This window comes from Ustilaginoidea virens, chromosome 2, assembly GCF_000687475.1.
Source record: "Ustilaginoidea virens chromosome 2, complete sequence".
Taxonomy (NCBI): Eukaryota; Fungi; Ascomycota; class Sordariomycetes; order Hypocreales; family Clavicipitaceae; genus Ustilaginoidea; species Ustilaginoidea virens.
Window position 1 is genome coordinate 3,363,937 of NC_057317.1, and position 23,210 is coordinate 3,387,146.

The 23,210-nt window shown below is 58.9% G+C and overlaps 8 protein-coding genes across 8 annotated transcripts; 5 read left to right on the plus strand and 3 right to left on the minus strand.

The window, feature by feature from the left end:
- Nucleotides 1–2,148: 2,148 nt before the first annotated feature.
- On the plus strand, nucleotides 2,149–2,560 carry UV8b_02687 (uncharacterized protein; the record flags this gene model as incomplete). Its single annotated transcript, XM_043140185.1, has 2 exons — nucleotides 2,149–2,464; nucleotides 2,547–2,560. 2 exons carry the CDS (start codon nucleotides 2,149–2,151, stop codon nucleotides 2,558–2,560), a joined length of 330 nt encoding a protein of 109 aa, XP_042996119.1.
- Nucleotides 2,561–4,378: 1,818 nt separating this feature from the next.
- Nucleotides 4,379–6,778, minus strand: UV8b_02688 (uncharacterized protein; the record flags this gene model as incomplete). The annotated part of the gene is made up of 3 exons (XM_043140186.1): nucleotides 4,379–4,463; nucleotides 4,639–5,675; nucleotides 6,659–6,778. The coding sequence occupies 3 exons, from the start codon at nucleotides 6,776–6,778 to the stop codon at nucleotides 4,379–4,381; spliced, it is 1,242 nt and encodes a 413-aa protein (XP_042996120.1).
- Nucleotides 6,779–8,173: 1,395 nt separating this feature from the next.
- UV8b_02689 (uncharacterized protein) lies at nucleotides 8,174–9,940 on the minus strand (the record flags this gene model as incomplete). Its single annotated transcript, XM_043140187.1, has 1 exon — nucleotides 8,174–9,940. One exon carries the CDS (start codon nucleotides 9,938–9,940, stop codon nucleotides 8,174–8,176), a length of 1,767 nt encoding a protein of 588 aa, XP_042996121.1.
- Nucleotides 9,941–10,818: 878 nt separating this feature from the next.
- UV8b_02690 (uncharacterized protein) lies at nucleotides 10,819–13,431 on the plus strand (the record flags this gene model as incomplete). The annotated part of the gene is made up of 3 exons (XM_043140188.1): nucleotides 10,819–11,308; nucleotides 11,422–12,352; nucleotides 12,489–13,431. The coding sequence occupies 3 exons, from the start codon at nucleotides 10,819–10,821 to the stop codon at nucleotides 13,429–13,431; spliced, it is 2,364 nt and encodes a 787-aa protein (XP_042996122.1).
- Nucleotides 13,432–15,525: 2,094 nt separating this feature from the next.
- Nucleotides 15,526–18,813, minus strand: UV8b_02691 (uncharacterized protein; the record flags this gene model as incomplete). Its single annotated transcript, XM_043140189.1, has 4 exons — nucleotides 15,526–15,627; nucleotides 15,700–15,880; nucleotides 15,961–17,166; nucleotides 17,591–18,813. The coding sequence occupies 4 exons, from the start codon at nucleotides 18,811–18,813 to the stop codon at nucleotides 15,526–15,528; spliced, it is 2,712 nt and encodes a 903-aa protein (XP_042996123.1).
- Nucleotides 18,814–21,168: 2,355 nt separating this feature from the next.
- UV8b_02692 (uncharacterized protein) lies at nucleotides 21,169–21,558 on the plus strand (the record flags this gene model as incomplete). The annotated part of the gene is made up of 1 exon (XM_043140190.1): nucleotides 21,169–21,558. One exon carries the CDS (start codon nucleotides 21,169–21,171, stop codon nucleotides 21,556–21,558), a length of 390 nt encoding a protein of 129 aa, XP_042996124.1.
- A 453-nt stretch (nucleotides 21,559–22,011) lies between these two features.
- UV8b_02693 (uncharacterized protein) lies at nucleotides 22,012–22,275 on the plus strand (the record flags this gene model as incomplete). Its single annotated transcript, XM_043140191.1, has 1 exon — nucleotides 22,012–22,275. One exon carries the CDS (start codon nucleotides 22,012–22,014, stop codon nucleotides 22,273–22,275), a length of 264 nt encoding a protein of 87 aa, XP_042996125.1.
- A 179-nt stretch (nucleotides 22,276–22,454) lies between these two features.
- Nucleotides 22,455–23,045, plus strand: UV8b_02694 (uncharacterized protein; the record flags this gene model as incomplete). Its single annotated transcript, XM_043140192.1, has 1 exon — nucleotides 22,455–23,045. One exon carries the CDS (start codon nucleotides 22,455–22,457, stop codon nucleotides 23,043–23,045), a length of 591 nt encoding a protein of 196 aa, XP_042996126.1.
- Nucleotides 23,046–23,210: the final 165 nt, after the last annotated feature.

Below are 23,210 nucleotides of genomic sequence, written 5' to 3' on the forward strand. Positions count from 1 at the left end.
TTCCCAACCGTCGTTCGACGATCCACCAGTGCAAGGGGAACGGCTGGGAGACTCCCGCCGACGCACGGCCCAGTTCGCGTCTCGAGCTTCTTCTTTCAGATGGCCGACCCCCAAGGAGCAGCCGTCATTTTATTTTGCGTCGGTTGCACCAAAAGACCTTGTTGAAAAATCCCGCGACCAAACAACCAGACGACCAGACGACCAGACGCTGCCTACCTGCGCATCATCCTAGCTCCGGAAAGCGTAGCCCGTCTGGTCAACTTATTGGAACATGAAACAGGCGGGCAACCACCCTTTTTTTTTTCTTTTTTTTTTTTTTTCAACATGCCGTGTCCGACTAGAATTTGCTGTTGAGCCCTCAGGAACCTACGTCCGTGCGTGAAGCTTCCCTATCCACCAGGTAGGTATGTAGAGCCTCCAGATCGATTACCTTGGGCATCTAACTTTTAGGTATCAAGTGCGTTCGTACATAAAAGCAGTTGACCAGACTGGCAATTTTCCTTCACAATCGATAAAAATACCTCTGCAGGCAACGTCAGTCCTGCAGGTGGGACGGAACGAAAGCACTCGGATCGCTGGATCTTGACCGTAGCTTTCGTGAGCTCCTTGCAGAGAAGCGTGGCTAAACTCTCCGAACTCATGCGCAAACCACTTGCTGCTGAATCAGCAGAATTTGAAGGAGCGGGTGTCGAATCTGTGAGGTTGTCGTTGGTTGTGCAAAGTTTGTTTGACTTCTTAAGGGGGAGCGCCATTACATGTTTGGGCAACGGATCGGCTTCGCTCCCTGCCTATATGCCATGCCGTTCATCAGCTGGAAGTGGCCAAGGGCAACGGCAAACATTGACCAACCAAGCCATGTTCATTCACCCGGCTGATTATTGCCGCAGACGGCCAGCTGCATGTCTCGGAAAACAGCAAGCCATCGCGCACTTACGGAGGTACATGGAATGCAACCTGCTTGCCCCTTAAACCGCTTAGGGCCCAGGTCCAATCCCGATCCGCCTGCCCGGGTCGGAAGTCGTCAGGCAGTGTTCGGGTTAGGAACCACCTACGGCCTGCCACTACAACGTCAAGCCATCATCATCATCACCATCACCGCCAACGGTTACCCGCCTTTAGAGCTCGGCTCCGGGTGATGGAGAAAGAGAGCCACGCGACAAACGTTGGGATAAACCTTTGTGCTCAGATGCAGTGAGGCCACCTTTGGGGTCAACGTCTATTTTTGTAATTTGACCATGCTGGAATGCGTGTCACCAAGGAAAGAAAATATCGACCAACCCCGTGACATGGGGCACAGCCGGTGCGACGTTTTCCAGGCCACTCTTTGGAAAAGCTTTGCCTATTTTTCCATTAGAGTCGTGTTATCGACCAGCCTCGACGACAATCGATGACAATCAATGATAATCAGGAGGGCAGTGCCCGGTACGAACGTATCGTAATCTACTTGGCTTGTTCAGTTCGTTCTCGACCCAGCGACTGTGAGGAAAGCATTGAGACCATGAACTAAGATGCGCAACAGCAATGCCTAGCCAAATGGACCTTGTCGAGGAGCTGCACCGGCGCCGTCAGGCACGCTTCAAGGAGGCTTGGGATATCTCTCCATTCAAAAGCGCAGTCAAACTACAGGAACCTCCATCACATGACGCTTGGACCATGGAATGAGCGTCTGCGACATGGCAGCATGAAGCTGCAAACAATGAATGCAATATCAAATCGCCTTCACAGTCTGAATGACTGGACTGCGGATGGAACAGACGACGCCTGCCAAAAACAGGGCCCTATAACGCCTGCCTTGCTTTCTTTAACCTAGTTTGGCATGGTACAAGATACCCTTAGTCGACAGGATGACAATGCGCGATTCCGATTCCGGTGAGGCTAACGCTTCGCTCGCATATGGGCCAGGGGGCGAAGAAGGGGCTTGCCAACAAACCAATGAAAACATTCTCCCTCCGGCCGTTTATTGATTAATGCAAGGGCAAATCCAAGTCGAGCTGAGGTAGCCGGACAGGCACTAACTCAAGTTTCGACTGGCCCAAGACATGAGCAAGTATCGGCCGACGACAGCCGAGAGCCGTAGAGTTTTACGCGACTGAACATGGAAAGGGAGGATATCGTCTGGAAACGAGACTGGTGCACCATGATGCTCACATGATGCTCAGGTTCGCCCGGGCCAAAGAAAGCTTGGGATGGGATGCACACAGCCCCGCTTATGCAACCATCCCAGACGCTTTCTATGCCCATGACCGACTAATAAAGGGGAGGCAGACGCCTGCGACCCCGGCCCTTGGCAGGGAAGATCGAACGAGAGTGCAAAAGCGAAGTTCTGCTCAGTCTCGTGCTCCGGCCTCGGTGATTTTGGCGGATACCAAGCCGAGTGGAATTCTGTACGGCAAGAAGGGGACGACGGAAGACGCACAGCAAGCCCAACCGTTCGGAGGGGTGGGAAAGCAAGACTACCCCCGAAGTGAGTGAGTTTTCCGTGACTCCGTGCTGCGCAGCAAGTCTATTCGCCCTTGTTGACATGATCCTTTGGAAAAAAATTCCAGGTTTGTTGGCTTGATCAGAGTCAGGGCAGGCCAAGCCGCCATGCCATCATCCCTGCCCGCGCCCCGCCATTAGCCATGGGCTGAACCAAACTGTCGGGTCGAGGTGGAGGCGTGCGAAACGAAGATGCGAGGCGAGCCGTGCATGTAGCTATTCTTGTTTGCTCCGTGCAGAACTCTGCAGAGAAAGGCCGTGTACTCCGCGAGCAAGGTACGTGCGTGTTGCCGGCTGCTGCTGCTGCTGCTGCTGTGCTCTGCAAACTTGTTGAGCGGTGTGACTTATCACGGAGTATTTAGTTTTGCAAAATGACGAAAATCGAAAATCGAAAATCGAAAATCGAAAATCGAAAATCAACCCCCGTGCCCAATACCCCGGCCCATCCACCCGTTGGCCCTCCTTTCTTCACTCAAGCAGAAGCTGAGGACCAGAATATGAGTCGGCAAAACATGGGGCGGGCCGCGAGTCAGCTGGTAGCTGCGTCAACGGGCGAAGCTGTCACCTTGTTGCACTCGCACTCGATACTTTGGACTCGAGAACCAACGGCGATTTGGAGAGACTGCTTCCCCCACCTGGTCGCGCTGCCATGCGGGATCTACACGCGCTGCTTGCTTGTTTCTTCAAGTCTTTGCCAACGTCCTGTTTGATTTCCTGTCCCCCCACCCCCCCCCCCCCCCCCCCTGGCTTTTGGAGAGTATCCCGATTCGCGAGCAAGGAGTCTTGTAAGCCCAAACTATCCCAATCCCACTCTGGTGACAACACAGGCCAGCTACCTGCCCAACTCACCGGTTTGGGCACCGGCTTGATCTTCCTCCTGGAACAGCCACACCCCCGTCGCCAAAATTCACAGTCCGCTGCCGAGCAAACAGAACAGAAAGCTGCTGGGCAAAGGTTCAGCGATAGTGGTTTCGCGGCCGCGGCAAATCGACCCAAGCGCCACAAGCGGCGCTTAGCTCCCGCCGCGGCGGCCTGCAGACCTCGGGGATCAGGGTCCAAGTTTATTGCCGTCAAGTGCCCAGGGGAGATTGCTACTGGCCGAGCACATAACCTTGGAGGCCCCGTTCGGCCGGGCGGCCTGTGGGTGCTGGCGAACGAGCCACCTGTTTTGCTCGGGGGCAGCGGGACAAGCCCGTTGACTAGTAGGTCAAACCTGCCAAAACCGGACCGCGTGGCAGCGGTCGCGAGACGAGACTCGCGTGAGGACGAATCCCCCCTGGGCTGATGCGGCCGTTAACAAGTGATGCCATGTCATGTCAGGAGCGCAGCGCAAGGGCGCCAGCGAGGTGCATGATACAGACTAGGGGGTAAGGGGCAGCTCAATCACAGGAGCAGAAGAGAAGAAGAGCAAGTACTGTCGTTTGACTGAATACGAAAATAACCTACTTTACATTGACGCAGCGAAACATGCCCGACCCAGGAGTCTTCTGGGGAAACAAAAAAAAGGAAAAACGAAAAAGAAAAGAAAAACTTGCAATCTACCCGCCATATTTTGCGCATCTACATGGAGCTCCCATGGATCAAAGGCCCTCCCCCCCCCTGTATTTTTCTTCTTTCCCCTTTTGTATTACTTTTTTTTCAACTTCATCCCCAGTTTTGCTTTGCGTACCACCCCCAGGCCATGCAAAATGGGCGGGCAAGAACAAGCTCCGCCAGGGGGGAGATTCCCTCCCGCAACAACGCCCGTCACATGTCCCCGGGGTACCACTACAATGCACGTAGTAGTTGCAGATAGCCCGGACGGAGCGGGCCGTGATGCCGTCCGCGCCGGGACACAGAAACCTTGCGGGCACGTTTGACCCTGCCTGCCTGCCTGCCTGCGGGGGCAACGGCCGTCGTTCTACCACTCATACTCGCCGTTCGCTTTGTGGAACACGTACTCCTTGCCGTTGACGGTGAGAACGCCATCCTTGAGGGTGCATTTCCTGCGGGGGTGGGGCATGTCAAGTCTCTGCAGTTTCCGGGGCAGCAAAGGGAAATCCCGACAGCGACAGACGCGGGGGATTGGCAAACCGGGGGAGGGGGGGCAAGGAAGGAAAGGAAAGGAAAGGAAAGGAAAGGAAAGGGGAAATGAGCTGAGGGAGGGGAGAGTCAGCGTACCATTTGTTCTTGACACGCTGCACCTTGTCGTACATGCACAGCATGATGTGGCCCAGGCCCTCGTCGTCGACCTCGTCGTCGTCGTGGTCGTCTTCGGGATCGTCGAGATCCGAGTTGATGGCGTCCTCGTCGTCAATGTCGTCGTCAAGGTCGTCGTCGCCGCCGCCGTCGTGGCCTGCGACAACGCCTCTGCTCCCGCGGGTTCGGCTCGACGATGCGGCGCCGCGGCTGGGCCGGGCAGCCCTCTTGAGAGGAAGCATGAGGCCGCCGCCTTCCATGGCCTTGGCCCTGGCGGCGATTTGGTCGTGAAGAAGGCCGTCAATGTCGACACGGCCGAGCTCGCGCAGCGTGCCCTGCGCGCCTCGCCGCATCAGTATCCCCTGGAAGTCGGCGCCGTCGGCGGGGCCGTCGGTCTGGCCGTTGCTGATGCTCGAAGGGCCAGCCGAGTCCTGCTGCGGCGGGGAGGGGGTCTGGTTGTGTTGCAGATGCTGCTGATGCTGATGCTGATGCTGATGCTGATGCTGATGCTGATGCTGATGCTGATGCTGCTGATGCTGCTGATGCTGCTGATGCTGCTGCTGCTGCTGCTGCTGCTGCTGCTGCTGCTGCTGACCCATTCGGTCTTGGATAGCGTTGATGGAGCCTGCTGCTCGCACGCCGTACTGGAGCTGGAGCTGCTGGGCTGCTCTGCTGGCGGCCACGCTGTTCTTGTTGTCTATGCTGCTGTAGCTCGGCAAGGCTGGCATGGAGGGCCCTTGGGTGCCGGGCTCCTGCTTGATTGCTGGCTCGGGCTTGACGGCCTCCTGTTCCACCTTGACGCCGTTGTGGCCCGTGGCTGCCAAGGCGCCGACGTTGGGCAGGGACGGGGTGGGAGGGAACTGGGGTTGGGGGGTTGTCGGCTGAGCTGCCGGCGCGGGAGCCGGGGCCGGGGCCGGGGGCGGCGGCACAGGAGCCGCCGGAGCAGGAGGAGGAGGATCCGGCTTTGGATCCCAGGGGAACCGAGCCACATCAAGCTGAGACAGCTTCCGTTGCCATCCCTAGCGAGCTGTGTCAGCCAAATCAATCAAATAAAGCTCGGGGCCGGGAGGGGGTCATGGGTGTGTGTTTCCGTGAATTAGCCTGCGGGCATGACAGCTCGGGGAAATAGGAAGTGAGCAGGCGCTCTTTTTGGAAAGCATCACAGGCAAGGGGGAGGACGGAAGCATGGCCACGCAATGTCGTCGAAAAAAAAAAAGGGGGGGGGGGGAGGAAATTCCAGGCCATTTCCCGTGCAGCAGCATTCTTCCCATTCTTCCCGGCGACTGGCGACCAGCGACCACGGCAAGTTGACAGCCCTCAGGTTGCGCAAGTCGATGGCCCAGCGTAAGGCGCGTCCCGAGGGTTTGGGACCTAAAATAGGCGGCACGTGACCGGGGGGGGGGGGGGTGTTTGCTGCCTGGGCAAGGCAAGGCAAGGCAAGGGCGAAGGCGCGAGGGGCCCAGTTGGTTGGGCGCCGGTTGGTCGAGCAGGGGGCGGCTTGGGGGGCGGCTTGGGGGGGATTTTAAAAAAGGCCCATATAGCGCAGGGCCGCCCGCCTCCTGCCCGCTCCTCCCAGGCAACCACAACCACTGGGCCTCGAATTCTCTTGCGCCGGCCGTCGCCCCCTTGCCATGCCATGCCATGCCGGCCCGCCACCTCTGTCCGACGGGTTGAACCGTCGAACCCTTTTTTGCCAAGGGGACTGCCATGTCGCATCGATTCTTTTTTTTTTTTTTCTTTTGCTTGTTTCCACGGTGCAAAAGGGGGAAAGCAAGCGGGTGGGTGATCCAAGGCTCTCTGCGTCTGGCCGTCTCGGGAGGATGCCAGGATTATTGCCGTGACTTTTTTTTGTAGTCGGTCGGCCGCTCCTCTTGGCCCGGCCTGGACCTGTGGCCTCCCTTGGGCCAAGTCGCGCCGGGAACAAAATCCATCAATGTAGCCAAGGTCGGTGCAAGTGGCAGTTGGGCAGACTAACAAGGGCGAAAGAAAGCAGGAGACTCACCAGACGCAGTTCCTCCAGAACGCTCTCCTCCACGCCGCTCTCCTCAAAGTCCACCCGGGAGCTGTTGATGACCTCCTCGATGATGGTCTGGTAGACCGTTCCCACCGCCTGATTTGACATGACGGGCCTTTTTTGGAGACGCACTGGTGAGCGTGCCTGCGTGCAACGGAGTTGGCCTGGGATCCCGGGGTTCCGGCACGCCAAAGGTGCTTTCCGGGGACAAAAGACGAAAGGACCCGTGGCAATTGACGGCTCGAGAAACTGCCGGCCGGGTCGTGACGAGTCGCGTATGGAATCGGGCCTGGCGGTTGCCTGCTGCTTGCTGCCCGCTGCCCGCTGCCTTCTGCCTGCTTCCTGTCGCTGTCGCTGGGCCAAGCGCAGCCAAAGGTTTCTGTCGATGGCGTCTTGAGGCCCTGCTTTGCAAGGACTGATGGTAGGGAGAATGACGAGGGGGGGGAGGTATGTATGTGTGTGTATGCCTGTCCGTGTGTGTGCTTCGCAACGTCGTGCTCTGGTCGCTTCCCGTTCGGTGCCGTCACTGTCGGTCAGTCTGGTGGAGACTCGCTTGGCCCGTGGTGTTGATGGTCGCAGCCCGTGATGATGCAGCCCGTGATGGTGCAGCCCGTGATGGTGCAGCCCGTGATGGTGGTGGTGGTGGTGGTGGTGGTGCAATGGGTAAAGTTGGCGGCAACCATGTCGACTTGGACTGCGTAGCCGCCTCCGCTGCAGCAAGACTGCTTAGTAAGTCCGCTGGCGCTAGCGCCCGCCCTCCCTGATCAAGACCAGATCTCCACCTCCGTGCCAGCTGCAGCTCCAGCTCCAGCTCCAGCTCCAGCTGCAATCAGATGAGCACTGCGCCGCAACTGTACCTGAGCACGAAGCACCAACGAAGACCAGACGACTTCCCGGCTTCCCGACTTCCAACCACACATAAACATGATTCATTCAGTGCGGCACAACATGGATGCCGTCCGAACCAGCCAGCCACTGCAAAGTCACGACAACGACAAACAACATTTCCTTCACGTCTCCTCAACACGCGTCTTGTTTTTCACGTCACGGCAGTCTTGGGAAGCTTCCCACCCTCTAGTCACAACGTCAACGATTTTACTACCAACGTCCCCATTCCGTTATTATCGAGACAAACATTTTCCGTCCTAGTCCCCCCCCCCCTCTGAGATTCTGAAAGCATATACAATCTGGTGATACCCTTAATGTCAAACCGTAAGCCTATGTATGGTAGACCGTTCCAACCAACATGATTTGCTTATGCGTGGAGAAGCGCTTTCGTGCCACGGGCTGGAAAAAAAAAGGAAGAAAAAAAAGAGCAGGAAATGGATTCAAAAACTTCCCCAAGGCGCCACGCCACGCTTCTGAAACTTGACCACGACGCTACTAGAGTCGACAAGACAAGCCTGATCAAAACAGGTCCCTTGCCTACCGTTCGACAGGCTGATGGGCCTGGCCACGCCCATGGTTGACATTGACACGACTTTGCTCATCTGTTTCTCTGTTTCATCGAATCGTCATGTGCTTGACAGCGTCCGCCTTGCCGGATGCCCCCGAGCCACTCATGCCTCCAGCCGAGCCAGCCTTCTTTTCAAACACTTTCCAGAACTTGAGGCTTTCGTCTGCAGCGGCCGTGGCCAGCATCTGTCCGTCGGGGCTCAGGCAGCTGTGAAGAACTCGGCTCTCGTGCGCGGGTATCTCGACGTTGCGCACCAGCGTGGGGTAGCTCCAGATGCTGAGAGAGTTGTCGGGGAAGCCGCTGGAGCTGACAATCTCCCTGTAGTGAGGGCTCCATCGGAGCGACGTGACTTGCGAGCCCGTGTCGATGCTGTTGACTCGGGCCCCGGATGTCGAGTTCCAGAAATGGATGTGACGGTCGTACGAACCGCCGCCGGTGGCGAGCAGGTTCATGTTCCAGGGGCACCAGGCAAGAGCCTTGACGGCAGCCTTGTGGTTGGTCTTGGTGAACTTTGGGACGGACAGAGACCGAGCATCCCAGATGGAAACCAGGTTGTCGTTGCCCCCCGTGGCGAGCTGGGCGCCGTCCGACCGCCATTCGAGACCGCAGACCTCCGAGGTGTGAGAGACGAGCTCGGCAACCTTGTGCTCGGCGATGCGTACGTCGTGGTTGAAGACCAGACCGCTTCGGGCGCCCGTCGAGAGGAGGTGCTTGCTCCATCCCATGACGCCCACGCGCGTGTCATGGCCAAACATGCTGCGGATCTTTTGAGTCTCGGCCACGTCCCAAATCTGCACCTCGCCAGTCCCCAGCCCAACGCCGACATAAGCGCCGTCATCCGACCACTTGACACTGCTAATGTACGTGTCGGCGGGGCTTTCCAACAGGCAGCTCACACTCCCCTCGTCGGCTGACCACACGTAGACGCTGCGTTCCAAGCCAATGGCCACCTGGTTACCCGAGCTCCAGTCGAGCAAGTTCAAATAGTAGTCATCAATCAGTCCGGGGGCGTCGAGGACTCGCTCTGGAGCCGTTGCGATGCGCCTGCGAAGCTGGGCAGAGTTGGCGCCCGTGGGCCTCAAGGGTCTGTTGTACTGCTGACGAAGATCGATGGGCTTGGAAGATTCGGGAGGAGCAGGCTTGAACTCGAGAATCCGAGTCTTGAGCTTGACCCCACAGGCAGTGGCCAACGAGTCCTGGTAGGCAACAGTGTTGGGGGAAGGTCGGGAGTAACCATCGGTTTCCTCGTCATTGATGGTCAGGCTCTCCAATGCGGCGGCAGCATCGTCGGCGGCAGACGACAGCACCGAGGAACTCTCCCCGAGGTTGCTCCTTGGTCGTTGGCGATCATGGCGACTGAGCTTGCCTGAGCCCGCGTTGGCAATTGCCGAGCTGGCGGCGCGGTTTGGAATGAAGCGATCACCAGCAAAGCTGACGGTGGTTTTGCCGAGCTTTTGACGCAGGGAACCCTTTTTCGACTTGGCGCTGGACGGGGTTTTCGCACCGGTTCCGGTCAGGGTGAAATCAGATACGCCAAGCTCAAGAGCCTTCCGAGGCGTGGAGACACCGCGGGCAATGTTGGACTTGGGAGATTCGCGATGCGTGTTACTGGCGTTGTTGGACCGAGATAAATGGCACATGAGGTTCCCTCCGTACGTAGATTTGCCCTGTCTTTCCGGGGTGAATGGCGACGAGTTGACGCCGTTTCCAGACTGCCGCGGAGAGGGAGTAAGAGGCATGCGCCCGCCAGCGGTACGCGTCGAAAAGAGCGCCTTGTGAGACTTTATCGGGGTTGATACGGTTGCAGTAGCCATGATGTCAGGTAATACCAGGAATGGATGAGTCTAGGATTTTCTTTAGGGAGTAGCAGCGGAAGAAAAGTGGCCGAGCAAAGGTCGAGTGCTCGCTCAGAGATTCTCGCCAAAGGCTCTCGGGTTAGTTGGTACTTTTATATCGGTACAGCTTATCCCATAAATGTATCAATGTCTGGGCAAGCTCTCTCTCATCCCCTAGAGAGCAAAGCCAGTGTGTGATATGAAGACGGGCGAATTCTTGCAAGACGGTGGACTGGAGGTGATTCTGGGCAACACTGTTGCGAGGGTCTTGGTTGGCGAAGGAACTGTTGTTTTGTAAATTTTTTTTTTTTTTCCGTTGATAGGTCTGCGACGGTGATGAAGCTCATGAGCCGCCTAACTTTTACGAAGCCAAGCAATACAACGAGGGGGGTGCCGGGGGGGGGAGAGCGTGATGAAGAATGTGTGCAAGTGTGCGGATGTGCTGAGCGAGAAACCAAGTGCAGCAGCGCATGTCACTTCCTCATGGACGCCTTTTATTTACTTGCAGCCCCCACCAGCTGCTGTCTGTCCGGGCAACGGCAACGGGAGGCGAAGAGATGCGCGGCGAATGGAAAGTCCGTGCCGGCCGTCACCTCATCAGAGCCATCCGCGCTACGCCTACTTGGGGCTGGCCAAAGATCACACGCCCCCTAGGCCCGCCCTTCCCACACGCCCCCCTGCATACCGGCATCCATCTTTTGATCTTCCTTCACAGGAGTTGCATCATCCGTTACTCCGTGCCTTTGGTCGACAGGGAGCCCACAGCAAAGCTTTGGGGGGCTTCGATCGTGTCTGCCGCGAGCTGAAATGACTTGAGAGCACTTGCGTGTCGGAGCGGTACAAGTACGGGTACAATCATGGCAGCACAGCCTTCAACTCCTGGCCAGGCGGCGGCATCGTCATCGGCATCGGCATCGGCATCGGCATCGGCATCCTCGTCCTCATCCTCATCCATCTTCGGCGGCCCAGCAGTGGCGCGGACGCATACTTCGACTTCGGCTCAACCGAATGCAGTTCTTTCCAGCTTGATCCCCACGGGAACGACGTCTGCTGCCACTCCAACCTCGGCAGCTTCATCCAACAACACCTACATCATGCCCAACTCCCCAGCCAAGACCCGACCTGTTCCTGACGGCTATCGCCCCAAGATCACGCGCACTCTTGGCCAGCGCCCCGCTTGCCTCGTCAATGCGTCCGTCACATACTGCGGAAACAACCAGATGTACGCGTTTGGCGGGTTTGACCAGTACACAGACGAGGTCTACAACCACGTGCTTCGGCTCGACCTCGCGAGCCACCAATGGAGCTTGGTCGATAACTATGGCGATATTCCTGGTGTCCGGATGGGTATGTAGCCAGCAAACAACCTGCCTCCTCTCGGCATTTGCGCTTTTCCGCGTCTGATGACCCAGCGTTGCCTGAAAAAAAAAAAAAAACTAACTCGTCCTGTCTTCCATTAGGACACACGGCCACTTTGTATCAAGGCGACAAACTCTTGGTGTTTGGCGGCGAGAACGAACATCGAACCTACCTCTCCGACCTCATCATATTCGATCTTAAATCGGCCCACTGGACCCAGCCACAGGTCTCTGGCCCCATCCCCAAAGGCAGGGCAAGACACGCCGCGGTTCTGCACGAAGACAAACTCTTCATCATTGGCGGCATCACCGGGCAGAATAACTATGTTCTCGACGACATCTGCTACCTCGATCTCAAAACCTTTACTTGGTCCAAGGCCTGGCGATTCGTCGGGCGGTTTGATCATTCAGCGTACATTTGGGGGGACCGAGTCTGGGTGTTTGGGGGTTTGAGCGAGGACATGGACAAGATCAGCGATCTCTGGTGGCTAGATCTTAAGGGATGCCCCGAGTTTGATTCTCGCCCACACATGGGGGCTTTTGACCGCAACGCCATCGCGACGAGGGCAAGCGGTCTGCCTCGTCCTCCGCACACCATGGCTCCAGCCGCGGCCGTAGGGTCATCTGGGTATGCGGCCAACTCGAGGACCGCGCAGGTGAACCCTCCGTCGTTCCAGCTCAAGTCGTACGCCCCAATGGCTCCCGGGTGCATTTCCGCCGTCAAGTTCATGTTTGGGCCGGCCATTCCTTCGCAGGGCTCTGGAATACACTATCACCAGTATTCTTCCGGCATGCTCCTCGACTTTGTGACTCCAGCCGCCACCATTACGCCGAGGGAGTGCTCCCTGTCGGCGCTGGATCTCAACACCTTGCGTTGGCAGAAGCTCGCCGAGGGACGCGAGATTTTCAAGGCAGCGTATCGGTGGCACTACTGCACAATGAACGAAGACGGCACCAAGGCTTGGCTACTTGGCTGCCCGACGGACCCAGCCTCTGCCGACCTGGGGCCGAATGGTTACGAGGAGTATCTAAGGTGAGAGAGCTCCTTTTGCCTCTTGGCTCGTCTTCGTCGTCGTCGTCGTCGTCGTCGTCGCCGTCGCCGTCGCCTGCGCGTCTGCCACTTCCCTCCCCTGTTTCATCACGGCTGACTCGATTCTCATGGCATGCAGTGACATTATGGAAGTTGATCTTCGAAGATACGGCTTCCTGGGAAATCGCATGACGCCCGAGCCCCGCACCGAGTCGCACCCTTCTGCTCTGATCAGGGCGTCGGATCAGTCGTCTCACGGGCTGGGATCGGACCTGGCCAAGCTTTTCAACCAGCCGCCGGAGACGGGCAGCGGCACGGACTTTGTCGTCACGGCGCTTGCGGAAGACGGCCAAGACGACGAGGCGCTCGGGTCCGGGCTGCTGCCCTGCGAGCCCTCGCCGCGGGACCAGGGCTGGCTGGCTTCGGACGCGCCGACCTCGCGGCCGATACACGTGCACAAGCTGATACTGCAGGCGCGGTGGCCGCACTTTGCGCGCCTCTACAACGCGCAGATGGCCGAGTTCCACACCAAGAAGATGCACATCCCCGAGCCGTACTCGGTGGTGCGGGCGTTCCTGCTCTACCTGTACACGGACAGCATCCACGGGACGGGCGAGGCCGAGGCCGAGGCCGACAGCGACGCGACGACGGACCTGTCGGACGTGGCCGGGCTGCTCGTCATGTCCAACATGTACAACATCCCGCACCTGAGGCTGCTGTGCGTCAACCGCCTGGCCAAGGAGCTGGACGTGGAAAACGCGTGCGTGATCTGGTACTGCGCCGGGCTGGCCAGCGAGGAGTGGCTCCGCAAGCGCGCGGCCACGTACTGCATGACGCACTGGGGCCGCATCGTGCGCACGCAGGGCTTCCTGCGCCTGCCGCGCTCCGCGCTCGTCGAGCTGTCGCAGGAGATTGACATGGAGGGGCGCGTCGTCGCCGGGGACGAGCTGGAATGGGGGGGGCTGGGCTCGCGGTGCCTGGACGGCGGGCACGGCGGGCGCAAGGCGAGCGTCAGCAGCAACCAGACGCAAATGGTCGAGTCGGAAGCCGACGACGACGACGACGAGGGGATGGAGCTGTAAGGACGGATCCGCGAAGTGTGCTCGGGGGCCGCGGCCCCTCGGACCAGGTCAATACCGGCGGCATGGGAAGGGGAAGGATTTCACCAACGAGCAACGCAACGCAACGCACGCAGGCAGTCACGGACGTATTTTTTTTTTTTTCCTTTTTTTCCTCACGACAGTCTCGCGCGGAGTACCTGTTTCCACGATGTTTCTTTCTTTCCTCCCTTCCTTCCTTCTCTCTTTCCTTCCTTTTTTTCCCCCTTGTTTCTTCTTATTCACACCCGTCTACGAGTCTCCACTGCATCTGGCGTTGGGGCGAGCTGAGTGAGCGAGCACTGCTCCGAGCCGGGATCCCGATCCCCCGAGCTACACTACACATAGGTACATACATGCATGCATATACATAGACTTGGCTTGAAAACGCTACGCGCGGTCTGCTTGGGCGTTTGTTGTATCCCACGTCGTGCCGGTCGTCGCAGGGTCCGGGGGAAACGGGGGGGCACTGGCATTGTCGCATGCAGCAGGTACAGTCAGTTAGTTACATGTAGCTGACGGACGGAAGTGGCCTGCCGGCCTGGGCCTGGCCGCACGTGAGGACCTCAGCATAAGCAGAACCGGGCCTGGTCTGGCCTGGCCTGGCCTGGGGCAAAGCAATCAATTACCACGCCGCTGGCAGCATCCATTCTATTCGTCCATCCGCTTATTACAGCACGCCAATCTTTTCCGTCTTTCTTTTTTTTTTTCCTCCTCTATACCATGCAGGGAAGCCGTCTTTTCAAAAGCAGATAAGCAAACAAGGAAAGAAGGAACGAAGGAAAGAAACAAAGACCGGGTTTTCAGCCAAAACGTCACGTGCGGCAAACTCCGCTGCCTGCTGCCTGCTGCCTGCTGCCTGCGCAAGAAGGCGGCGCTTGTTTCCGGCCGAAACAAAATAAGAAAATGGAAGAAAGAAAAAAAAGGCCAAAAGAGAAAGCTCCTCGAGTTCCGTGAGACAACAACATGCAAGCCAGAGAGAACAATACGGGAAAAAGGAAGAAAAAAAAAAAAAAAAAAAAAAAGGTCGATAACGGAGAAAAAGATGGAAAAAAGAAGAAATGAAGAAGAAAGCTGCATCGTTCTCGGCAGCCCTAGCGAGCCAGTTGTATGCGCTGCTAAAAAGAAAAAAAAAAAAAAAAAAAAAAAAAAAAAGCTGGAGCGAACCCTGGCGTCAAACTCGCTCGGCTGAGCGGCCCGTCCTTGACGCCGTGTAAGAAGCTGTAGGTAACATCTGTAGGCCTTTGCGGCCTCGCTTTTCATCAAGTCCCCTTCACGCCTGGCAGAGTGCGGAGTCGCAAGCGCCGACTGTGCTCCTTCTTTCTCTCGACGCTCAGCTCCAGAAGAGGGGGACCGACTTCAACGACGGTAATGCAGACGACCTGGGTTCTTTCCGTTACCGGGACAAGGCAAAAAAGAGCGGAGGGTCGTTATGGGTGAGGTAAAAGACAAAAAACGGATGGGGGGGTATCATTGTGCGAAGCAGATTAGCAAAAGTCAACCCGCGCCGGGGCATTAGTATCCGGAGGCCGCGCAAAGCATGGGCGATGCTCTTTCGTGGCCAGAGCCGTGCAAGGCGACTCGGCCGACGCGTGCGTGTGCGGTCCGACTCTCCGAAAGACCGAACCGTGCAAAGGGGGAACAACAAGATGTATGCTTCGCAGAAAGGGATATATGCAAGTGCCAGTGCCAACGCCGTCACGATGCGCCAACCCACATGCACACGTGGAGTCTGGCTCGAAAAGGGGCATGATGCAACGAGTACGTCAAAGGGAGAACAGAGCAGCGGGTTGACCAACGTGCGGTGCGTTGCGAGCAGACGGTGACCCGCGACAGACGGCAGCCTCCGCTCGGCTGGCGACAAGCTGCGCCAGGTTGCTCATGCACGGCGTGGGCGGTTGCGACGGTTGTAACTTGTCGGGCACGCGGAGGCCCCCCCCCCCACCCCCTTCCCCTTTTTTTTAATTTTTTTTTTGTTTCTCTGGTGTCGATTACTCGATTAGTCGATTACCCGACGGTTGCGCCCCTCGTCGACGAAATGAATGGCGGGTCGGAAACCAGGGGGGTTCCTCGCTTGGTTCATTGCATCATTTGGTCTTCCCCAATGCCCGGCAGGTTCAAGCCCGCGGCTAGGGCTTGCAGCTTGAACTCGGGATTGCACGGTAGCGAGTGGGATTTGTGCTGCCATGACGGTTAGATGTTATGTGTCCGGCATCGGCAGACGGCTCTGGCAGGGCCGGCATTGCGACTTACGTATTTCAGCCCGTTCAGATTCTTGTAACGTTTCCCGCAAGTCTCGCAGTTGAAAGGCTTTTCCTTCTCCATGCCCAGCGTTCCGGGGTAGGGAGCGCTAGTTTCGGGGTTGACGATGGAAAAGGTTCCGTCGCCGTTTTCGTGCAGCTGCTGCGTCTGGTGACCATGTGCCTTGTGGTATCTGGGGAAAAAAAAAAGAAGCAACAGAGTTAGCCGCCGTCGTCACCACGTGCGCAGCAAAGAAAGCTGGGCCAGACTTACTTGAGGCCGTTCTGGTTCTTGTACGCCTTCTCGCAGCCAATGACGGGGCATTTGAAGGGCTTGTGCTCGTCAGGCATCATCATGCTCTGCAGCCGTTGCAGCAGCACCTTGTTCGTCTCGGGATCGGCGAACTGGCCTTGGGTGAGGCCGAGCTGGGCCAGCTGGGCCTGGATGGATCGGTTCCCTTGCTGGAACGCGCCGCCGGGGCTGAAGAGATGCTTTCCGGGGTCGTTTATGCAAAAGTTGGTGTCGTTGCCGCCGGCGAAGCTGTCGTCACCGAGGTCGGCCGAGTTTCCACCCCCCATGGGCATTCCGGGGATGTCGTCGTCCATGTCGTCCAAGCCTCCGTTCCGCTGCTGCTGCTGCTGCTGCTGCTGCTGATGTTGTTGTTGTTGCTGTTGCTGTTGTTGTTGCTGTTGCTGTTGCTGTTGCTGTTGCTGCTGCTGTTGCTGTTGCTGTTGTTGTTGATGTTGTTGTTGTTGTTGTTGTTGTTGTTGTTGTTGGGCCTGTTGGGGCAGCTGCTGCGCGGTCGAGAGGGTGGGCGTGTTGACGGAGGAGACGGTGGGGTTGTTTTGGAGGCCGAAGCTCGCGGCGGCAGGGGTGGGTGGCTGCGAGGTCCGTAGGCCCTGCGTGATTCCCGACGTGTTCATGTTGAGCCGGGGTCTCTGTTGCTGGCCGAACAGTTGCCGGGTCTGGTGCATCTTGTTGTTGTCGTCAAAGTCCATGGTGCCGACGGCGTCGTCATCCATCTCCATGTCGGCAACGGCGTCCATGTCGTCGTGGAGGTTTGTGGCTAGTGCGGGATTCATCTGGCCGACGCCGTTGCTGACGCCCGTCTTCATGCCCCCCAGGGCAAGGCCGTTGCCGACGGAAACCTGCTGGCCGGCCGGGTCCGGAGACTGCGCGGCGCCACCTTGGCCGGACCCCCCCGTGGGCGTCGTGCGCGAGCTCGACATGGTTGACGAGCCTTGCATGCCAAACTGGGCAAAGGCATTGTTGCGGGGGTTGCTGGGGCTTGACTGGGTGTGGGCTTCTTCGTAGTGCTGCAGCAGGTCGTGAAGGTTGGGCAGGATCTTGCCGCAGCAGGTGAAGTCTCTCATGAAGTTGGCCTCCAGCTTGGGCAGGTAGGACGAGGAGTGGAAGGATGATGAAGACTGGGCGGCCACGCCGCCAAAGGGGTTCGGCGAGGTGCCTTGCATCATGATACTAGACAAAAGACGTTGCGAGGTCAGCAAATGACGATGGGGCACAAGGTTTGAGCCACGACATGACGAGCGCTCCCGAGGGACAAAAACGAGCGACGAAGCCGAGCAGGTCGAGCGTAGTGGGCGCCTGTTTGCGCCCAGCCCTCCCGAGGGAAAACGAGAGCAAACAGAGAAGTCGGTGCAGCCGAAACACGCCTGTGAAACGAAGACGAAACCCAGACTCGCAAAGTGCGTCCAAGGATTTAAAAAGAGAGGGGGTAAAAAAAAAAAGGAGAAAAAAAAAGACAGAGAGAAATCTCGAACAAGAAAAAAAAAACATTGAAAAGAAAACGTACGAGACAAAGCAAGGAAAGGGCAAGGCGGCCAAGGTTGGCGTCGACGAAGGAGTAAAAAAAAAAAAAAAAAAAAAAAAAGGCATGACTCACTCGTCACGAACAAAACTGCCAAACGACATGCCGCCCCAGCTCATGCCGCCCATGAGGCTGCCGGCCAGCGATTCTCTGCGATTTCGGTTGGCGGATTCGCGGTTCTGGTTGTTGACGGAGATGGGCTTGGGCCCGGCGCTCACAAAGGAGTCTTGCCGGCTGCGACCCATGGCGGCGGCGGCGTCGAGGGTGCTAGAGGTCATGGTGGCGGAAGCGTCGTCTCGGTCGCCGTCGTGGCCGGCGGCGGCTGCTGCGACGTCGACGTCGATGTCGAGGTCGAGGTCGAGGTCGAGGTCGAGGTCGAGGTCGAGGTCGAGGTCGAGGTCGAGGTCGAGGTCGAGGTCGAGGTGGGAGACGGCCAGGTCGCTCTGGGTAAAGGCCAGCGAGGACAGCTGGTCGCGCGTCGACGGGTTGTAGCCGAAGGAGGCGAAGGGGGCGGAGGAGGCGGAGGAGGCGAAGGAGGCGAACGGGGACGAGATGGCCGTCACGGGTGAGGTTGCCGACGTGGACTTGGACGGTCGTGCGAAGAGAAGGTCGGGTGGGGTTGCTGGCTGAGGCGGCGACGACGGCGACTGGGTGCGCGACGCTGACGAGCAGAGGGACGTCGAGGTCGAGGCCCAGGAGGGAGAGCCAGCGTCGGGGGGGGCGGGGCCACGGGCCTGGGCAGGCTGGCGGGCAGGATGGCGGGCAGGCGCAGGCTCGCAGCAGGCAGCACCGGGGGCGCTGGCGCTGGCACTGGCACTGGCGGCACGGGTGGACCGGGTGCAGGTGAAGGTGCTGCAGGTGGACTGGGTGCTGCAGGTGGACTGGGTGCTGCTGGTGGAGGTGCTGCTGGTGGAGGGGGTGGTGCTTGCGTCGCTGTTGGCAGCAGTGGTGGTGCCTGTGCCTGCTTTGGCGCAGCAGTTGGGCGGCTTCAGCTTGGGTGTCGCTTCCGGTCCGGAGGAGCTGCTGGCCCAGGCGCTGGCCAGGCCGCAGCTGCTAAGCTGACCTGTGCTGGTTCCAGGTCTGGACGCCAACGCTGCCGGCAGCAGAGAGCACGGGGGGGCACACTGAGGCGCGACGGGGGTAGCAGGGGGGGCAGGGATGGTGATGGTGTTGGTGGCGGCACTGATTGTGGTGGTGCCTGTGGTGGTGTCTGTGGTGGTGTCTGTGGTGGTGTCTGCGGTGGTGTTTATAGTGGCGGCGGTGGAGGTGGGTGATGAGGGCCTGGACGACAGCGCCATCCTCTGTTGCTCGGGCCACCCAAGCAATCAATTGAATTGGCCAGCCTGGGATGGACTCACCCAGAAGCGTGCAGAACAGCACGCCCGCGATGAAGGACACTTCCGCCTCCTGTTTGTCGCAAGAGTCTAACCTTGCTTCTCTTCTCCTTTATTAGCTCGTGCTTCCTTTCTTTCCGGTGGGCAAGAGCTTTTGCCGGCCGGGACGGTGGGGGTTAGTACGGGCGATCAAGCTCTCCGTCGGCGCTTCTTCAAATGTTGGCTGCGTAGGCACATGTATCAATGTAAACCTGAAGTCAGCTGTCGGGATTTTGGGTTGAGGCCGGCATGAGCATTTAGGCGGGCGCTGCACGGAGAGAGGCTGTACTTGTACTGCGAGGATTGACCCGGTTTGGGGGGGGGGGGGGGGGGGGGGGGGAGAGGAAGGGTTCCAAAGAGGCCAAACTCTCGAAGCGGTCAAGGCTATATGTATATGACCGGTAGCCAGCAAGTTATAATTGATAACAAGTTCAGCCTGGTCAGGTCTGGTCTGGTCTGGTCTGGCCTGGCCTGGCCCTTGGTTGGTTGGCTGCTGCGTTGAACCAGGCACACGTAAATAGATGACTGCCCCTTGCGCTTCAGTGGCTGCTGGACTGTGCTGTGCTGGGCTGGGCTGGGCTGTGCTGAGCTGGGCTGGACGTGCTGCTGCTACAGAGTGCCGGCGTCAAATTGATGATGTCTGGTCAATGTCTGGTTGCTTCCGCTCCTTGCAGCAGGCAAGAGGCAGGTGGTGGTGGTGGTGGCGGCGATTTGTGTGTACAAGCGCCAGAAGAGGAAATGCCTGGGCACAAAAAGAAAAACCAAAAAAGTAAATAAACCCTCAGAGCAACCTCGGCAGTGGCCAAGTTAGACTTTCTTTGATGCGGGGGTTTGCAGAACTTGCACCCAGGTTACATTGATGGTAGCCTCGTCGGTCGGTGGGGGAGGGAAGGGGGGGGGGGGGAAGCGATAGACGGGCGGAGGAAGTCGTCGACGGTGATGCCGCGGGCGCGTTATTAATAGTCAGTCGAAGGGTGTGCGCATGTCTGGTGTGTGCTGCCGCAGCGGCGTGGCCCCCAGACGCGAGAGAGAGAGAGTACATACATATCCCGTCGGTAGGCCGAAGCATCGAAGCTATTTGACTCGACTCGACTCGACTCGACTCGACTCGACTTGACTTGACTTGACTTGACTTGCCGTTTCCCGCGGCCTTGCTTGGGTCCTTGGGTCCTTGGGCCCTCGGGGCATTGTCCAGCAGTCTCGAGTAAACCTGGCCTGCGTTTTGAGCCCCCCCGGCTTACTACTACCGCGCAGGCGTCTGGTTGCACAATGGCACCCGGGGCCACGGGTCAGCGGTTCCGCCAAGCCAGACACATGGGCCACAGATCCAAGTTCGGTTGACCTGCTCTCTGGCTCCAGCCAGCCTCTCCCAGTCTCTCCCAGTCTCTCGCACGCGCTCTTCGCGCCAGGCTGTGCCATGTGCTGTTTCCCAACCTTGCCGTCCGATGTTTCATTTGCGCGCTTACCGAATGCGGCCTTGTCGTTGGTTCTGCCCGCCCGGGGGGGGGGGGGGGGGGTTCCGCGACAAATCCGGGCTCGCAAAGAGAGCCAAGGCACGTCCACGTCGTCCGCCAGTGCGGCGGCGGTCTGGTGGCCACAGCGGGGCTGGGGGTTTTTGGCGGGCTGCGGGCGGGGTTTTGGCGGCGCTTTTAGTGGCCTGTTTTTGGTGTTTTTGGCGGGCTTTCAGCGAGCGAGTCAGTCCCAGATCTGCGGGACCGTGAAACTCGAGGTGGGGCCTGGGGGGGAGCGAGACATGCGCTCAGTACGTACCTACCTAGGTGGATAGGTGGGGCACCCAAGGTTCCTGAGGTCCCAACCAGACTTTTGCCCGGCACGGGCGACGGCCATTACTAAGTCGCTCGGCGACTGGGGGCCACTGGCGATTTCTGATTTCTCCAGGTTCCGCTGCTGCTGCTGCTGCTGCTGCTGCTGCTGCTGCTGCTGCTGCTGCTGCTGCTGCTGCTGCTGCTGCTGCTGCTGCTGCTGCTGCTGCTGCTGCTGCTGCTGCTGCCGCTGGGAGACGCGGCCAAAGGGGAACCCGCTGAGAGGACGCAGCAGGCACGACGCAGTTTGACATCATGTTAGGTGCCCAGTTAAGGTACGCAGGGTTACCTTGGCTTTGGTGGACACGCCGTGGCGGCGGGGGAAGCGCCGCGGCGGGGCTGGTCGATCCGCGCAAAGACGAACCAGCAGCCAGACGCGACGGCCACACACAGGGCCCCCTTTGGGCCGGAAGGTTTCTTGCTCCCGCCGCGAAACCGCCCGCCTGGCTCGCGGCAAATGCTCCCCCGTCCCCCGGCTCGCCATCGCTGCTTGCTTGTTGCTTTCTTGCTGGCTCGCTCGCTCGCCGCAGGCAGCAGGTCAGGTGCCCCGAGAGCGATTCTCAGAAAGCAAATGGACGGCAGCAAAGGGGCCCCACCGGAGCCCGTTGATGCCTCAGGTATGGCGTGGTATGGTATGGTATTGATGGAATGTATGTACATGCGTGTACCTTGCTCCTGGCTAGCCGCTGCGTGTGGTGGTCTGCGCCTCTACGTCAGCCACCGGCTCCACCGCACCGCTTGGCAGGCACGCCGACAAGCGACCCAACCCAGAACCACGAACCACGCCGACCAACCGCCGGACCGCACCAGACCACCAAGACAAGACCAGTTCCTCCATCGTGACTGACTGCACGCTGCACGACACCGCTGCTCAGCCCTTGGTCTGGCTGCACGCCGGGCCGTTTTAGACTCCCGCATCGATCTGTGGCTTCGATCCCTCCTCCAGCTCCTTCTGCCCGTCTCGTCGCAGAACGCCCCGTCAAAGGGAAAACATGGCCTGGAGCCACAACAATAACAACAGCGACAGCAACAGCAACAGCAACAGCAGCAACAGCAGCAACCCCCTGTCAACGCCATCGTTGGCTAGTGCAAGGCCCGGGGGAAACCCTTTTGCCTCGCATTACTCCCCCGTCACAAGTCAATCCCAAGGCACGGGCTTCCGGATTCCATTCCGCGGCTTTCACCACGACATGAGTCGCGATGGAGTTGCTCGATTCGCCCCGACGGCCAACACAAACCCTTGGCGCCAAGCCGATCCCTTCTGCTCTCGACCACGCGCCGTCAGGGCTGCTGGCTTCGCATGGCCGTCGACGTCTATTACGGAGCGGCTCCGTACAGGGCAGCACAATCCACCGACTACGCCAAAACAAGAATGACGGCAAAGAATACAAAGAATACAAAGATCACAAACATGGCCTTGTCAGCTGTACGGACCGACCAAGCCCCAGGCGGTGAGGGGACCCTGGACCGTGACACCCTGCCTGCAGGACCCTTGGCGCAGATGCCTGGGAAACAACAGGCCGGGGGGCATCACGCATTGCCTGCCGGGTCGTCGGACGGCTGAAGGCCATGGGAAAACTGCCCAGTGCCATGCCCCGTGCAGCATCTGATGCGCCCAGGCGCCTCCCAGATCTGACGACAGGGACCTTGGTTGGTCTCTCTGCATTTCCCGTCCCAATCTTCGGTTCCGCAGCATCACCATCATCACCATGACCGCCAAGTCCCTCGACCGACCGGTAAACCATGATCCTGGGCTGGCCGGCGGAGATGCCATGGGGTGGGGGGGCGCTGCTCGGTATGTACATGTGGCAAGCCAACCAGCCAACCCATTTCGCCATTGTTCCCAGAGCCACAGTCTCACCGACCCTGTTCCATGGAGCAAATGGATACCTTCCATTAGCCCGTCCCGTACCGGCAGCGCCGTTTCGTTTCCAGATTTCCACGACTGGGGCCCGACCAAACGTCTCGACGCTCGGTTCTCGAACCAACATGGAAAAAAAAAAAAAAAAAAAGAAAAAAGAAAAGGCCGTCCTCGTCTGGCTTTGTCATGATCCCCTGGACCCGGGACAACCTGTCCGGTATGTGACTCTGCGTAGATACATGCGCTCCGTCTGCCGGCAAGGCCAAGAGGGGCAAAGGCTTCAGCGCCAAGTATCCTCGGCAATTTGTCAGGATGAGAAGGCACCGCGTCTCTCTCCGAGTCCCGGGTCGGAGGATGCCGCCGACCGCGTGCTCCGGCCAAGCATGCCCGCTGCCCGCTGCCCGCTGCCCGCTGGCCAGGCTTGGCTAGTCGAGCGAAACACGAGCGCGCTGGGCGGCTTGGCAGTGTCATGAAACTCTTGCCCGGTACGCGGAACCCGGGCCGGGTCCATTCGCCATGCGACAGTGGGCCGGCCCCTCGTGGCGTCGTCGCCTTCGTCTGGCTGCTCGTACGTCCCACGTCTTGTTGGTGCCAAGTCGAGGCTTGGCCGGCTGCCTGCTGCCGCAGAAGCGCAGAAG